This window comes from Anolis sagrei, chromosome 3 (assembly GCF_037176765.1).
Source record: "Anolis sagrei isolate rAnoSag1 chromosome 3, rAnoSag1.mat, whole genome shotgun sequence".
In the NCBI taxonomy this organism is placed as follows: domain Eukaryota; kingdom Metazoa; phylum Chordata; class Lepidosauria; order Squamata; family Dactyloidae; genus Anolis; species Anolis sagrei.
This window is the reverse complement of record NC_090023.1, coordinates 27,938,082-27,954,786: the sequence shown is the minus strand read 5'-3', so window position 1 is coordinate 27,954,786 and position 16,705 is coordinate 27,938,082. Positions and strand designations below refer to the sequence as shown.

General features: G+C 38.4%; 1 protein-coding gene across 4 annotated transcripts in view; it reads right to left on the bottom strand.

The window, feature by feature from the left end:
• Positions 1–16,705, bottom strand: part of ZMYM2 (zinc finger MYM-type containing 2) — a 90,446-nt gene that overhangs the window by 60,346 nt on the left and 13,395 nt on the right. For 3 of the 4 annotated variants that reach the window (XM_067466562.1, XM_060770963.2, XM_067466564.1), the window contains 2 exons: positions 14,674–14,749; positions 12,447–13,298 (listed from right to left, as the gene is read on the bottom strand). In XM_067466562.1, coding sequence (XP_067322663.1) covers positions 12,447–13,221 — 775 coding nt within the window. In that variant the 5' untranslated portion in view covers positions 13,222–13,298; positions 14,674–14,749. The remainder of the gene's footprint in view (positions 1–12,446; positions 13,299–14,673; positions 14,750–16,705) is intronic. The other variant, XM_067466563.1, reaches the window with a different exon arrangement.

Here is a 16,705-nt window from a genome sequence, read left to right as displayed (position 1 = left end):
TCTAACGCAGGCATGGGCAAACTTCAGCCCTCCGGGTGTTTTGGACTTTGACTTTCACAATTCCTAATAACTGGTAAGCTGGCTGGGATTTCTGGGAGTTGAAGTCCAAAACACCCAGAGGGCCAGAGTTTGTCCATACCTATTCTAAGATAAAACCACTGCTGTAGGTTTTCTGGAAAAACCATAACTGGAAAAATTTCTGACACTCCTAAGTAATGTTAATTGATTTAATACACTTTTTAAAAATGTTGTATGAAATACATTGAAATCTTTATAAGAAAATTATTTTACTGGAGTATTTGTGATGATATAAATAGAATGTCATATCTGTTTCACGTTTAACAAAAGAAATAACTACATATTTTAGGGCACATATGTAAAGAGAGCTGTATCTGGTTTATTTTTACCAAAATGTAATTTTCTTTTGCTGAGCTAATTAATTCCTTCAGCTTCACTCATACTCTAGCTCTAGTTCATGGGGGGGGGGGGGGGGGAATCTGAATCAATATAATTAGCTGAGCATTGCATTTCACAAAGTAGGCAAATCTATGAGCAAAGGCAACATCATATTTTATCTAGACCAGTTTCTCATACTCTGCTCCTCCAGGTGTTCTAGACTTCAGCTTACAAAAGTCCCAGCCAGTTTACCAGCTATTAGGGATTGTGGGATCTGAAGTCCAAAACATTTGGAGGAGCAGAGTTTGAGAAACACTGGTCTAGACTGTTACTATTTGGGACTGATTAAGAAGCAAGACATTTTGCAAGACAGGAAAAGGTTTATCACTACATTTATTTGTCTGTTCTTCCAGTTTGTCAATGATCATCTCAGAAGAATAACTAGTTCTTCATACCCTATATTTAGTCCATCTAACACTGGTTCTCAACCTGTAGGTCCCCAGATTCCACTGTTAGGATTTCAACTCCCAAAAATCCTAACAGCTGGTAAACTGGCCAGGATTTCTGGGAGTTGTAGGCCAAATACCTGGGGATTCACAGGTTGAGAATCACTAATCTAACATGACCTGTTAAAATTCAATAACTCAGACAATTTATGGTGACCCTTAAAAAGGGATTTTCTTGTTTCTTGTTAGGACTAGTTTAGAACAGGCCTGCACAAATGGTTGCCTTCCAGATATTTTGGACTTCCGCTCAAGCTGGCTAAGTTTTCTGGGAGTCCCGCTCACTAGGAGGGTCATAGGTTGTGCAGACATGGTTTAGAGCAGTGGTTCTCAACCTGTGGGTTCCCAGGTGTTTTGGCCTACAACTCCCAGAAATCCCAGCCAGTTTACCAGCTGTTAGGATTTCTGGGAATTGAAGACCAAAACATCTGGGGACCCACAGGTTGAGAACTACTGGTTTAGAGGGAGGCTGCCTTTGCCTTCCTCTGAGGCTGAGAATGTGACTTGCTATAGGTTCATCAGGTGGGTTTTGATGACTGCTTGGGGATTCAAACCCTGGACTCCAGAATAGTCGTGCAACCCTCAAACCACTATGCCTCACTAACTCTCAGGGAAGACTGATTAGTAATTATATAGAAGTGGAGTTCAGAAAGGGCTTTTTCAGTAACATTGGAAATGAATTGGAGCCCTCCTTTGCTATAATAAGGCGTTATTATTATAGGCGTTACCCACCAAAAATGATCCAGTGAGATCCACAAAATCGGCAATAACATCTAAGAGCAAATCTAAGTGATTCTTGCAAAGTGTCATACAAATTCTACACAGTATGTGGGGAAAATTAAAGCAGTACCTTGATAACTAAAGAGAGATCTACTGAATGATGAAGAAGTAACACCAGTGGCAGGGAAGACTTTTTTCACTGCCACTACCATTACAGAGTGGTCCGTCCAATTTGCTCTAATTCAATGTAACCAAATACTGTGCATTATATAACAACAACAACAGCAATAATAATTTTATTTCTATCCTGCCACCATCTCCCAAAAGGGATGCAGGGCAGCTTACAAAATAGCATTACAAAAGTGCAACACGAACACATAGAATACAACAAAATTTACAAAGGATCAGTAAACAGCACAAATTAACATAAAGTAATAACTAATAAAATTAACAGAGGCAACTCAATTAAAATAAAATATCCTATAAAACGCCACAACAGATTACAATTAAAAACAGACCATACAAACAGACCCGGTCGTAAAACAGGTTGAAACTGCTTGATTTCGGCATTCCAGAAATCAAGCAGGACTTCAATTGCATCACATGCCAAGGCAGTAATAAACTCCGCATGAGCCATTACAAACCATTTATATCCAACTATCTCCTGGGATGGACTCTTTTGATTAGCTCCTTATCCCTGCAGAGGAGCTACGATTCCAATGAGCTTAAACCCCATCATAACAGAACTATGGAAAATTTACCATTATCCTACTGGAGTCATAACATTATGTCTAAAATGAAGCTTGCTGCGTAGGCAGAGCGGCTACTACTTGGCACAACCCCCCTTCCCAAGGCTCTTTTGAGATATAAAACCCAGTTTACATATGCTGCGCACTATAGCAAACGGGGGCATATTTTAGGCCCAGGTGAGCTCTTCCACCCACCCCTAAAATAACCTTGTAGTTCAGAAAAGGATTTGCCCAGGATGGTTATATTCCCCTCATGTCCCATGAACTGTTTACAGGGAACTTCGGGCATTTTTTTAAAAAAAGAATCCTAATTTACAGAACAACCAAACATTGAAACATCATATGACCTGATTTGTTACCATTGTCAAAACATTGACAAGTTAGAAGAAATTAGTAAATCAGAGTGTCATGCATTTATGATCACATAAAACACATATCCAGATGCTGGGACACCAAGTATTTTGCTGAATGAAAAGAGCTAAGAAAGTCATTTGTTTTTGGACATATTCTGTCCCTATTAATACTGCAAGCTATTCTTTATCCCATAGTGGCAAAAAGGGAGAATATTAATTAATTAATCAATACAACAGTAACAGGATTTTTGTTAGCACTTAAAACATGCTCTACAGAAAGAAAATAGAATTTATTACCAAGTGCCTTGAATTCTGTTCTTACCACCTGTTTATTTTAAAAATAGACACAAATCTATTATGTTTTAAGCTACAGGTCTAAAAAACCCCTATGAAATTCACAGGGTCACCATAGGTTGACAGGCAACCTGAAGGCATATATGCACATATGCATTGTAGTATCAACAAGATACGAGTATGAAGATGAAATCGTACTGTAGTACTTGCAGTAGTACTGAAGCTGTCATACTTCAGACATAACATGAGATGACTGTGGCTCACTGGAAAAGATAATAATGTTCAGCAAGGTAGAAGGTATTTGGAAACCCACTACAGACTGATTGAGTCATTCAAGGAAACCATGGCCATGAGTTTGGAAGACCTGAGTAGGGTATTTTGGAGTTCTTGGAGGTCACTCATTCACAGGGTTGCCAAAAGTCAAAGTTAACAACAAATAACAACCCCTTGCTAAATAGAGCACAAAAGAAAAACTGTATTAAACTGCATAATACATGGGCAACAATCTTGTGGAGTAACTATTGCCTTTAACTTAACTTAGCAATTGATGACCCAGGCTCTTGGAAGTCTCTTATTCCTAGGGTCACTATAAGGAGACATTGATAACACTAATACTGGGTGGTTCTGTCAGAAGTAATTATCTGTACAGACCTAAAGGAGTTCAATCTGCTATTTACTGAAGCTACAATTCGAATATGTAGATATGAAGGTGAGTGATATACATTGATGGTACCATTTTAAATTAGGAAAGTAAAATAGAATCATACCCCAGGGCAGCTTCACAACAAGCACTATTCAGTGCTCCCCATAATCATAAAATACATTTAAAATAAATTCATTAAAAGTTACATTAAATAAACAACTGTTAAAATCACACAGGTTTAAAATTCAAAGTCCACGTCAGTTTCTTGTCATTCATATCGCTTGGGTCTTAATCTCAGTTGCCTCTATCATTCAAACGCTTCGTCCCACAACCAGGTTTTGAGTTTTCTTCTGAAGGACAGGAGGGAGGTAGCCAATCTGATATCACTAGGGAGAAAGTTCCACAGACAGGAACTATATCTTTAAGCTATACCTGCCAAGCCTAGCATCGTTTGTTAGCTAACATTCACTGTCAAAAACTTCTGCGATCAAGTCATCAAGCTGGATAAAACAGCAGATATCAGACAGCTTAATATACCTGAGTATATTAGCTAATTTAAATGTTCTCATTTAAATATAATTATTTTATCCATGAATGGGATTCAAAGCAGCATACAAAGTTAAAACAGCAAAATAAACAACATGAAATACTACAAAACATCATAAGCCAAATAAATAAGTAGCACATCATATACTATTAATATTTATTTACCCAAATGAGGATGATTCTTTACAAGCAGAACATTCCACCACAAGGGCAGGTAACTTTGGCAGCTTCAGGATTTATTTATTTATTTACAGTATTTATATACCGCCTTTCTCACCCCTGGGGGACTCAAAGCGGATCTAATTTGGATCTAATTTGGCAAAGCATACTGCCAAAAGAATAGTTAGTACTTGATATTAAATGGTGCCGTGGTATTCAACTATCTATTTAAATAGTGTGAATTGTGGCTCCTGGAGACTTCTAAGAATGGGCAATTCACCTTTTTCCCCATGATGTGTGGTTTGAGAAGATAATTTTATTCACCTCTGTAAGAAAGCTGTTTCAAACCAAGTAATGCTTTCGCATCTTTCCAATTACGATACTGCAAATAATCGTAATAACCCATGCAAGGAGATCCCATTTGCCTAAAGCTGACTAGAAAAAGTGTGGGCAGAGTGCAGTCTCTGGCTAAAAATACATTTAATTGTTTGACCGTTAAATATGATATCCAATATGCCATCTGGGAGTTCAGGCCACATTAGGCCCAAAGCTCTTTAAAGCCAAATAAAATGCTGCAACTTAGAAGGTAGAGCAGGCATATCAAAATCAGTGAATAGTTTGTTAGTCCCCTTGGCCCCCTCTCAAATTACCAAAGTTTGGAGCAGCAAAGGTTATAATCTCTCAGTGAGTTTTAATTTAGAAAAACTGTATTTAAGGCGGATGGGACATGGCCACTCTTGTCAAATGGAAGGTCTTCAACAGTTATCTGGTCTGATGAGAAAACCCAAAGAAGCGTAGTCATGTATGCTTCTGCAATGCAATGGTTCCTGCCAACATCTTGCCACTGCAGCTGGCAGTGTACCATATCTGCTGGGCTGCCAAGCTGTGGGCCTCAGCCTGAAGGAATGCAGATACCTGTCTATCCTCCTTGGCAAACTTGGCAAAGAATGAGGACCCCCCCCCTCCCTTTTTTTTTTTTTTTTTTTTTTTTTTTTGTGGCTACAAGAGCTGCTGGTAAGCTCCAGTGTAAGTTTTGCAGTTGGTAATTGTTAATGAGATGGTAGTAGTCAAACAGATGTTACATGTCATAGCATCATGGTTCTCTGTCTGTAGGTATCATGTGCCTCTTCTCAAGGGACTTGGACTAGGAAACTTCCATGATCCTATTTCAATAATACAAAAAGACTGTCTATATTCTTAGAAAACTGTACCAATGACAGCAAATCCCAAGACTTCTTCGCCATTTTCAGAGGCTATGGCAGCAGAGGAATCTATGTCAGTGTTGGCACCTTCATTTGAATCCACTTGTAAATCAGATCCAAAGGTAGTTTCTTGCTATTTCATTTCAAGAATATCTATTCCATCTGTACTTATATCATTGGTTGGAGACAGAGTCATGCTCATACTCACGGAGAAGAGCACATGGGTGGAATTCAAAAGAAGTCAGAGTCCAATTCTAAATGTCAACTGCTCCCACATTATTCCATCATCTGGAAGCAGAAAAAAACTGTATTGTCCTAGTCTCTGCAGATGGTACTGACTGTAAGGACTGAGGCAGCACAGCTGAAGGCAAGAATGGACAGGAGGTCCAAACTAAGCAGAATCTTACTGGCTTGTGCTACTCTGTAGTCTTGAGACTATGGCCTCTGTGCCAAGGCAGATAAGCAAGTTCTGATCTATAATACCGCCCATGGCTATGGTAGCAAGAACTGAATTCCTTAGAATGATACTAGAATGATGGCGAGGGGAGGCACCTCACTGGTGGGACTTCCAAATAATTCAACAATCTCCAATCTCACCTTCTGACATGTTAATGATCTGTGAAGAATCTTCTGACAACAGTTCACGTACTGGAAGTTTAATGTGGAGAGACAAATATTTGGACTCAACTGAGACTGTTACTGAAGGTTCTCGACCTTGAACCAATTCCACCAAAAGAGGCTGTAGGCTTGTTCTGGAATAGAGAAGGTTGAATCCTATGTAGGGTTCCTTCAGCATCCTTTGCACTCTTCTTTTCCTTAAGGTACATTTTCTATACTTGCAGCTTTGAAACAAACATGGAAGCCTCCACATCAATTATCTACCTGGTGTTAAGGATACCATGAACTGAGTGTGGAAGATTATGAGGCAGATCAATCAGTGGTATCCCCAGTCGTTTCAGAGTAAGGTGTACATTCTTGAAGAAACTTCTCTTTATCGCCATATGGACAGAAGAACTAGAGGCAGTCAGGATCAAGTAGGATCAAGGTGGTATCAACGAACAGTCCAATGCTGCCTTGTCAGATTTGGCCTATTTTCCACCACTTTGTCTGTGGCCTTCAAAGAAGTCTCCCATGAATGAGTTTTGAGTCTCAAAAAGCAGTTCTGGCACATTTCTGGGTTGAATTTTGACCACTTTGTAAAAAAATTTGGAAATGTGTCAAATCAATAATTTGTAGGCCACTGAAGGAGTCTTTTTAGCTTAAATGTGGGGTATGAATGTTCTGAATAAATAAAATTAATAAATTTATTGCCTATTTAATATTGGAACTTTATTTGAAAATCACTGTAATACATATTATTCAAAAGACTGAAGTCAGGTTTACTACTACATTTCCTATTTTAGCAAGCTATGCCACTCTGGAATTAAGCTGCAGAGTGCAGAATACCTAAGGAGGAATAACTGTAAATGTCAAAACAGTCTTCTTGTTGTGGATGAGTCTCTGAGTAGTAGTAACAACAGGGAATTGGAGACTAGGCAAGCAAAAAGGTCTACTCGGGAGCAAGAATCTATTGAAGAGCAACAGCAGAAGAGAATTCAGCAAATACTTACTGAATCCACTGATGAAGAGTCTTTTTGATGGGGATGATGGGTTTGGCAATTAAGCAGATTCTATGAGAAGTGCTGGGAGTGACACCGATGAGGTTGGGGATAAGATGGATTGGACAAAAGTAGCAGAAGTGAGAGAAGTGTGTGAGGAGCCTACAAGTAATGACACATTCAGAGGGTTTGCTGGGGATGAAACTTGGAGGATGATTTGTCTGTTTGGGGAGATGTAAGACAAGGCAAAGAGCAGCTCGGGCAGCACAACTGGCAGCTGAGTATGGGGTGTTGTCTAATTCTAGTTTGGAGAAGAATGCAGGAGCAGCTGAGGGTGGGGCATTGTCTCATTGCAGCTCAGAAGGAAAGTTTGTAATATAAGGAGGATTGGTTGCAATGGGGACTTTGTGACTGGCAAAGTGCATGCTGGGTTGTGATTCCTGAACTTAGTGGACCCTCTGTTACTGCTTTGGCTTGGACCTTGGATCGCTTCTGGACATCGCCTTTGTTCTTCTGCCCTGATTGGATATTTGACGCTGCTGCTGTGGTATCCTGTTTGCTGTGGTTAACTCCTGGACCGGCTTGACTACAACTTTGCTACACCCTGGAACATGCTCGCTGGAACAATAGCGAGTGTCCTTTCCTTTGCTGTGTATTTTGGTCTGTGGGTTGGGATTTTTTTGGACTTTGGGACTCTCTGATTTGCCTCCTTTTTGACCAGTTGGTCTGTATTTTGTTTTGGGAACACTATTTTGCTGCTGTTAAGCATTTTTTGTTCTCTTGAGCTGTACCTTCAATAAACTGTTGTTACTTTGTACTTGGGACTGATTTTGTGGCGTCTGTACCTTGACACATCTAGCATTTAAAAATATATTAGTTTGAAAGCACCTCAAAGTTATGAATGAAGATCTGTATTATAACCTATATACTTGTACATACTGTCATATTTAACAATTTTTGACAGTGCAAGGAGATCATGTGGCTTTCAAAGTGCTGCTGAAATACATCATATTTCACAACTTTCCATAGTGACCATGATTACAGTTGTTGAAGCCCAACAGCATTTGGAAAGCCTGATTTATAGGAGTAATAACCCAATTTGGTATGGTAGACAGAGATACATTTTACAACTGCCATATACAAATTAATGGTTAAGACATTAAAATAGGACTTTCTATACCTTAGCTCAGGCATAAATCAAAATGGAGAGTGCAGTCAAGAAATCAGAAGACTAGTACATGGAACGGCAGCTACAAAGGAACTAGCTTAGATTATCAAATGTAGAGATATATGATTAAATACCAATAATCATCTATGCCATAGTATTTTTAATTTCCGTCTTGAGTTGTCTTCAGGCTTGAGAAAGGCGGGATAGAAATATCATAAATAAATTTCTACGTATGGCTGTGAAACCTGAATAATAAAGACAAAACGAAGTTCAACTCATTTGAAATCTTTTGCTAAAGAAGTTCTACTGATATTATGGACTGCTATGTTTGACTGCTATGCAGACAAACAAGCCTAAATTTTTTCTAGAAGTTAGAATGATAAATATGAGGCTATTATACATAACAGACATGGACAAACTTTTTTTTCCCTTGGGGCCGCATTGCGGGCCTGGCCATTCACACGCTGGGTGGGCACAGGCCCACAAGAGGTAGGGCCCAGGAGCGAGCGGGACCTGGATCATCCTCAGGTTGTCCTCACAGTATAAATACTGGGGTGCTTGTCCCATCCTTATGCCAGGAGGAAAGCAGGACACATGGCAACTGCCCCGATCCCTGGGCTGTTCTCTTGGCATTATGCCAGGAGAAAGGCAAGACAGGTGACAGCTGAGAGTGCTCTGGAGGATTCTCAGCCACCATGTGCCTTCCTTGAGCTGTCCTCCAGGCATAAGGATGGGGACGCTTGCACTGTCCTTATGCCAGAAGGAGGGTAAGACACATGGTGGCTGAGAGCGCTCCAGGTGGCTCTAAGCTGCTGCGGGCCACCGTGTCCTTATGTCAAGAAGACAGGGCCCGAGGTAAGTGCCCTAGGGGTTGCATTCGGCCACCGAGCCTTAGTTTGCCCATGCCTAGTACATAACATGAGATGACATATTTCACTGAAACCGACAGGATTGACTGGCAAAATAGAAAGCAGTGTGGCCCCTTCCACACTGCCCCTACATCCAGGATCTGATCCCAGATTATCTTCATATTCCAAATTAATGGCAGTGGAGACATATAATCCAGTTCAAAGCAGATAATCTGGGATCAGATCCTGGGATATAGGGCAGTATATGAAGTCATTTAAAGAAGCCAGCATGCTACATTGACAAGATCTGATCAGGGCTAATAACAGTGTTTTTGGAGGTCTCTCATTCACACAGCTGTCACAGAATTAAAGCCAACTTAACGGAAATTAACAAACAAGTATACATACAAGTGTGTATTTCTATCTATACTGTAAATGTGTGTATTTCTATTTCACAAATCAGTTGAAGTCAAAAACAATTTACAGATTGCCTGTAGCCTCAATCTAGATTAGCATTCATGCAAGCATCAGAGCAGGCATAATGGTAATTTAGGACCCTTCTACACTGCCATATTTTCCAGATATCAAAGCGGATAATCCACACAATCCAGTTCAAAGCAAATAATCTGGATTTTACATGGCAGTGTAGAGGGGGCCTAGGTTCTACATTTTATAATTAGGAATGATGATTTTATAGTTATATTAACAGCAAATACCAATCACAAAAGTTGGAAAATTCTGTGGCATGTTCAGCTATTAATCTTCTATATAAATAAAAATGTAATGTTTGTTTGTGGGATTAACATAACTCAAAAATCACTGGGCAAATTGACACCAAATTTGGATACAGTACACCTATCAGGCCAACAAGTGACCATCACTCATAAAAACACTGAAAAACACAGCGGAAGAGACTTAAAAAGCCAAAAATATAAAAAAATACATTACAATGCATGCACAAAACCACATATACACAAATATATACAGACACAAAACACATATACACAGACTGGGCCACAGCAATGCATGGCAGGGGACGGCTAGTATTGAATAAATATTCCAAAGGCTCAAATCCTATTTTTTGAAAGAGAGCAGCTATCATTTCTGTCCCACATATTTTAGGGAAGGGGGAAATCATCTGTATATGCCAGACAGGAAATGCCTATCAGTGTGATGTCAGAACACAATTAAGTTTTGCTATATTTTATGAAGAAACTTCAGAACATTTATTTGAATTATAACTATGAATGTCTAAAGACCTCATCAACCAAAGGACAAAGGTATCACATTGATGAAGTATAGGCAAGCTTATATCTGCAGTAACACAATACTTTGGGGATGGAGACAATGCTTTCTCACATTGTGACCACAACCTGTGAGCAATTTCCAATACAAACCCTACTGAAACAAGAGCAACCAGCCCAATGTCTGCTGGATAAATCATGAGTAGATCCTGAAAAAATAAGTCACATCTTCTCTGTTCCACAAAGCAGTTGTTGCTGAATAAAAATATTGGCATTTCATGGATAATGCAAGGAGTCCCCAGTAGTGCAATGGGTTAAACCCTTGTACCAGCAGGACTGCTGATCAAAAAGTCAGTGATTCAAATCTGGGGAGCGGGGTGAGCTCCCACCTGTCAGTTCCAGCTACTCATGCAGGAACATGAGAGAAGCTTCCCACAGGATGGTAAAACATCCAGCTGTCCCCCTGGGCAACCTCCTTGCAGATGACCAATTCTCTCACACTAGAAGCATGTAGTGTGTTTCAAGTCGCTGCTGACACAAAACAAACAAGCAGGGCTAATGCACTTCATACACAGGTGCAAGGAAGGTCTTCTTTGCCTGATGTTAAAACGCTTATTGTTGCATTCTGCCTCCAAGTAATTTGGATAAAGATAAACTCCAACTGTTTTATTGACAAAATATCTCTGAAAGGACAGAATCAAAATTAAGTCTAAATTTAATACAATTCTATATATGTAATCTCAAAATGAAACCACGACCCTATCAGACAAGTTGCCCGAAAGCCTTTCTTTTAAAAAATGTATTTTAAAAAGAACCAGATAAGTAAAATGTCACATATTGCCTTTATGACTGTGATACTCTTGAATGTAGTAGTTCAAGAGATTTTTTTTATTATAAGCCACTTAGATATTTTTTCTTATAGGGCAACATATAAATATCATTAATAAATAATAATAGGGGTCACCATACGAAGTATAATCTATTAAACACAATCCTATGTTGTGCAACATTCGACTGCTTCTATTCAATCCACCATACAATTCTATTTAATGCCCTTCCCATAAAATACAATGCAATGTGGTAATTTTACAACTGTTATTCTCAAGAGACATTTTCTATTATTTCATTGGAAAATATTCTATATGATAACTTTCAAGACTTTCTGGAAAGGATTTTAACAAATAAAACTTAATCCTAAGCAATATGATATAATTAATGAAGTAACCATTATTTCTTAGCATCTTTCCATGTGAAAAAAGAGATCTAAACAATAACATTACTACCTCCTCACCTCAGTGGTCAACCAGATCCAGTCCTACAGGAGAAATAAAAATTTCTATTGGCTGCAAATTAGTATTTTTAGTTGCTACAGAAATTACTATGTGTTTAGAATTTTTTTTAATTATTTTTTTTGTCAGGAGCGACTGCTCCTGTTGTGAGAGAATTGGCCATCTGCAAGGACGTTGCCCAGGGGACGCCCGGATGATTTCTGATGTTTTATCATCCTTGTGGGAGGCTTCTCTCATGTCCCCGCATGAGGAGCTGGAGCCGATAGAGGGAGCTCATCCGCCTCTCCCGGGATTCAAACCTGCGACCTGTCGGTCTTCAGTCCTGCCAGCACAGGCTTTAACCCACTGCGCCACCGGGGGCTCCTGTTTAGAAAAATGAATTACTCCATTTCTTCGATTCTAAGATGTATCCCCCCCAATCATTTCTGAAAACATAATATGTCTTAGAATCATGGGAGATTTTTAATATATAGTTTATGTACAGTAAATAAAACCTTTTTTCTATTCATGATATTGAAATTAGTGTGCGTTTTACAATCGTTGCCACCTTAGAATCGAAGAAATATGGTAATTATATGTAATGTTATCTACAACATTAAGTAATCCTGCTTACATAACTTTACCCCGATTTAGAAAGTTGTATCCCTATTAGTTTGAAAAGAATCTGCAACATAACTAACACAATCAGCCTTCTGCAAAACTCAAACAGGACTAACAGAGAAGATGTAACTTACCAGGGTTATGATGAGTTGCAGATTCTCCATTCTGAAAGACGTCTCCAGCTACGTTCATTCTACCAGGATTGAAAGGTCCTACACCAGTCTTGGTCTGTGAAGTCAAAGATGGGGTGTATGTTTGTATATTAACACCAAAATTACTTGACTGCAGTCCGTTAGATACATCTCCCATGTTGGTATTCTGTAGTGATGTTACATGTGTAATCATTAAGTTCATGTCTCGCCCTTCAGTATTTTCTAACCGGCCAACACTCACCGAGCTCACACCTCTTTCTAATGTAGTAACATTAGCAATTTGAATGTCAGAGTCTGGTTCTGTGGTTATACCACTATTACCTACTCCTGCATTTACCTTACTTCTTGAAAAACTGGGCGTTGAGAATTCCATCTCACTGGGTCTGTTATTACTCTCTGGAGGTCTTCGTTCACTGAAACTGGAATCATTTCTTTCTTGTACCTGATTTGTTTCAATATCTTCTTCGTCATCAATAATAATAGTCTCAGTTATACTTCCCTTTTGATTGCTCAGGTCTTTTGATGGAGCCACTACTTTGGGGTCATTCACATGGCGTTCCTCGTTACTGGATGAATTAATAACGACATTTCTATGTTCTGTTACTAATGGTGTAGAAATCTGTGGAGGCTGTACAGGTTCAACAAACACAACATCATCATCATCTTCTACAGAAGTACTCTGGAACTTAGGTCTAGAAACCAGAGAATTAGATGGACCTCCAAAAGAGCCTCCTACATTGGTCAGGCCAGTTGCCATTGTGGTAGACCCCAACAAACCAGATGAATGTTCAGACAGCGCCAGTTTTCAGACTCCTTGCGGCCTTTCTTGAAAAACTGTCACAAAAGAAAAAAAAATAGTTTTACTATTAATACAGTTGCCTGATGGAGTCTTTCTAACATTTTTTCAAGCAGCATACTTCCACATACTTTTGTCTTGCTAGCTTATTATTCACATATTTAAAACAAAAAGCAACACTACAACGGATCAAAGTTTTAAAATAATATTTCGGATCTTTCTTTAAAAAATGCCTTCTGAGGGAATTTTCTTCTCATAACTGAACTAAGGACATATTCTTTATTTTGAGGTGCTCTAATTTATAGAAATGTTTTAGTAATATTATCTCTAAGACATGAGGGGGAGGAAAGCAACAAGCATAAAATTTTGTTATGTATCTTCTGGTGGTTTTTGACTTATGAGAACTCTATAACCTATCACAGGATTTTCTTGGCAAGATTTGTTCAGGAATTGTTGCTTTGCCTCCCTCTGAGGCTGGAAGAGTGGGACTTGGCCAAGGTCACCCAGTGGGTTACTTTGGCTGAACAAGGATTCAAACCCTTGTTTCCAGAGCTGTCATTCCAACAATCAAACAACCACAACTATATATGTATTGCATTAAGTTGTGTAAGTATTAAATTGTATTCAAGGTGAAATATTGCTTAGCATATAAAGAAGTTCTCAGCTTCACCTTAAATCATACTTAATTAACTTCCTTTATTCTGGATTTTCATGCATTACTGGAAAACTACAGATTAGTTATGAGAAACCATATAAATCTATAACAACAGAAGCAGGTATCTTCCAGCATTCTCCATCAACTACAGTGTATACTTACTACAGGAGTAGGAATCATGAAGGTCAATGCAATCATTGTTAACTGTCAGTAAGGAAACCTTGGTCCCTGTACGGCATTTATTTGCACACTGAACACAACTGTGCATTACTAATTCTCAACCATGAAACTGCCAAACCGAACTTTCTTGGGGATTTTTCTTCTTCCATATGTCAAAATCCTGCCATGAGTTTTATGTCATAATGATGGGACCTGCAATGCTTTTGAATACACTTTATTTACTGATTTGTGCTGAATAGTTTATGATAATGGGCTTGGAGAACACTTTTTCAAGGTCATTCCTGTGGCAAGGCTGTTATGGGAAGGGAGAAGGGGAGAAGCATGAGCTGGGAAGAGAGGATGTTTGAGATTTATTATACTGTACAAATTTATCGATTCTGACAAATACTTTTGTGCTTCACTTATATGCATCTACATCTGCAATCTTGAAGCCCAGCCACCCAATTTTGCAAAATCCCTTTGAAGGAATCAAAGTTTAGAATGCTAAATGTCATATTTACAAATGTTTGATAGCATTCATTTAATACCCCTCCACCCCCATTCTTCCTGAAGCTGTACAACCCAGCTCAAATACTCACCCATTCAAGAACATGGAGCAGTATGTCAAACTTGAGAATCTGCTTCAGTGTCTCCTCAGTGGTGAAAATCTGGATACTGAAAAAAGATTTTTCTTGTTATGAATGAAGTATTCTGAAGATAAGCAGTATTTCAGCCCTACTTAAAGTGGCATTATCCTCTAATTTGGTAACACCTCCTTATTCACTAATGAACTTTTAAAATTAAATATTAGACTCTATCTAATACACTGAACTACTTACATTATAAATTGCTAAAACATTATTTCTTTGTTTGTTGAACTGCATTACCAGTTGGGAAATAATGGTAAATCCCAGTAGATATAAAATGACTTACTTGATGGGAAGAGTAAATTTATTCATCTTTTTATTTTATACTAGCTGAACCTGCCACACGTTGCTGTGGCCAACCTTCCCTCCCACATTTTCTCCTTTCTTTCTCTCCTTCCCTTGTTTTTTCCTTCCTTCTCTCCTTCCTTCTCTTCCTCTTCCTTACGTTCCCCCCTTTCTTTCTCTTCTTCTTTTGGCTCTTTCTTCCTTCTCTACCTATTCTTGGACTGCAACTCCCAGCAGTTCTCCTGATTGATTGATTGATTGATCGATCTATCTATCTACCTATCTATCTATCTCTATGTAATCTATCTGGAAGATTGCTGGGAGTTGCAGTGCAGGAATAGGAAATTGGAAATATGCATGGATTAGGATGCTCTCAAAAACCCCCAAGGAAAAGAAAGCTTGCACCTTGGAAGCAGTGCATTTGGATCATCCTCCTCTCCTGAAGGGCCTGATCTAGGGGATGCTGGGAGCTGTAGTCCAGAACAGAGTGTGTATATGCTATTGTGTGTTTTGTTTGTGGGGGAGTCGTTTTTGCACATGCACTGTAGCATCTTTTTGCTTTTTTTGGCTATTTAAGTCCCTTCCACTGTGTTTTTCAGTGTTTTCATGAATGATGGTCACTCATTGGCCTGATAGGTGTGTTGTGTCCAAATTTGGTGTCAATTCATCCAGTGGTTCTCGAGTTATGTTAATCTCATAAACAAACATTGCATTTTTATTTATATAGATTTTTAAGTAATTACCAATAACTCATATCAGTTATTTTAGTAAAATAAATGATAATCCACAGCAGGTAAATATAAAAACAAATTGATTCTCAACTGGAATTTTTCTATTAGAAAACACCTAAATGAACATCTTCAAGATTTACTCAAAATGGAAGGGCAGGTTCATGCCTATTTCAGCTGAAAAGGCATTTCACAGAATGGGAGAAAATACAATACTCTTAATGGTCTCAAAGTACTATATTTCAGACAGTCTTGTAATCACCTGGAGCCATTTCTTCAGAATATTTCAGAAACCGGTAAAGATGGAGATACTGGGACGCAAAATGAACTAGCCCTAACATTTTAGGCATGATATATCAATACTAGTACTCAAAACCTGGAACCAGTTGTAGGTGATGTAAGTTGGAAAACAACTTGAAAGAAAATACTTTTTTTCTAAAATGTAACCCTCAAAAATGGGGGTGTGTCTTACATTTGATAGTGCCTCAGATTCAGTTAAATATATTGCCGGTACTTTTTAAAAAAAAATGTTTTTACTTTAAAACACAACATTACATGTCCTTAATCACTAGCAAAATTCATCTCAATCTAGTATACTGATTTAGCTAAATCAATCAAAATTCAGAATGAATAATAAACAGAATCTTTAGAGATGCTGCTGATCAGCTGAATCTTGGCAGAATGTTTTTAAAAGAATCAATGTAACATATACATCTTAGCTATTTGCTTTACACAGCCACAAGCCATCATTCAATTTCTGTTTTAATACATTTTCAATGCAAATAAAACTGTTCAAAATAATAATGTTGTTTACCTCTACAACCAAAATAACCCCACAAGACTGGGTAGATAAAAGTACCAACATATCTCAATTGGATTTGTTACAACAAACCAAATGTTTATCCTCAACCTACTTGTTAAAAAAAAAGAAAAAAAGAAAATGGTGATAACGGCAACCTCCGTTATTATGA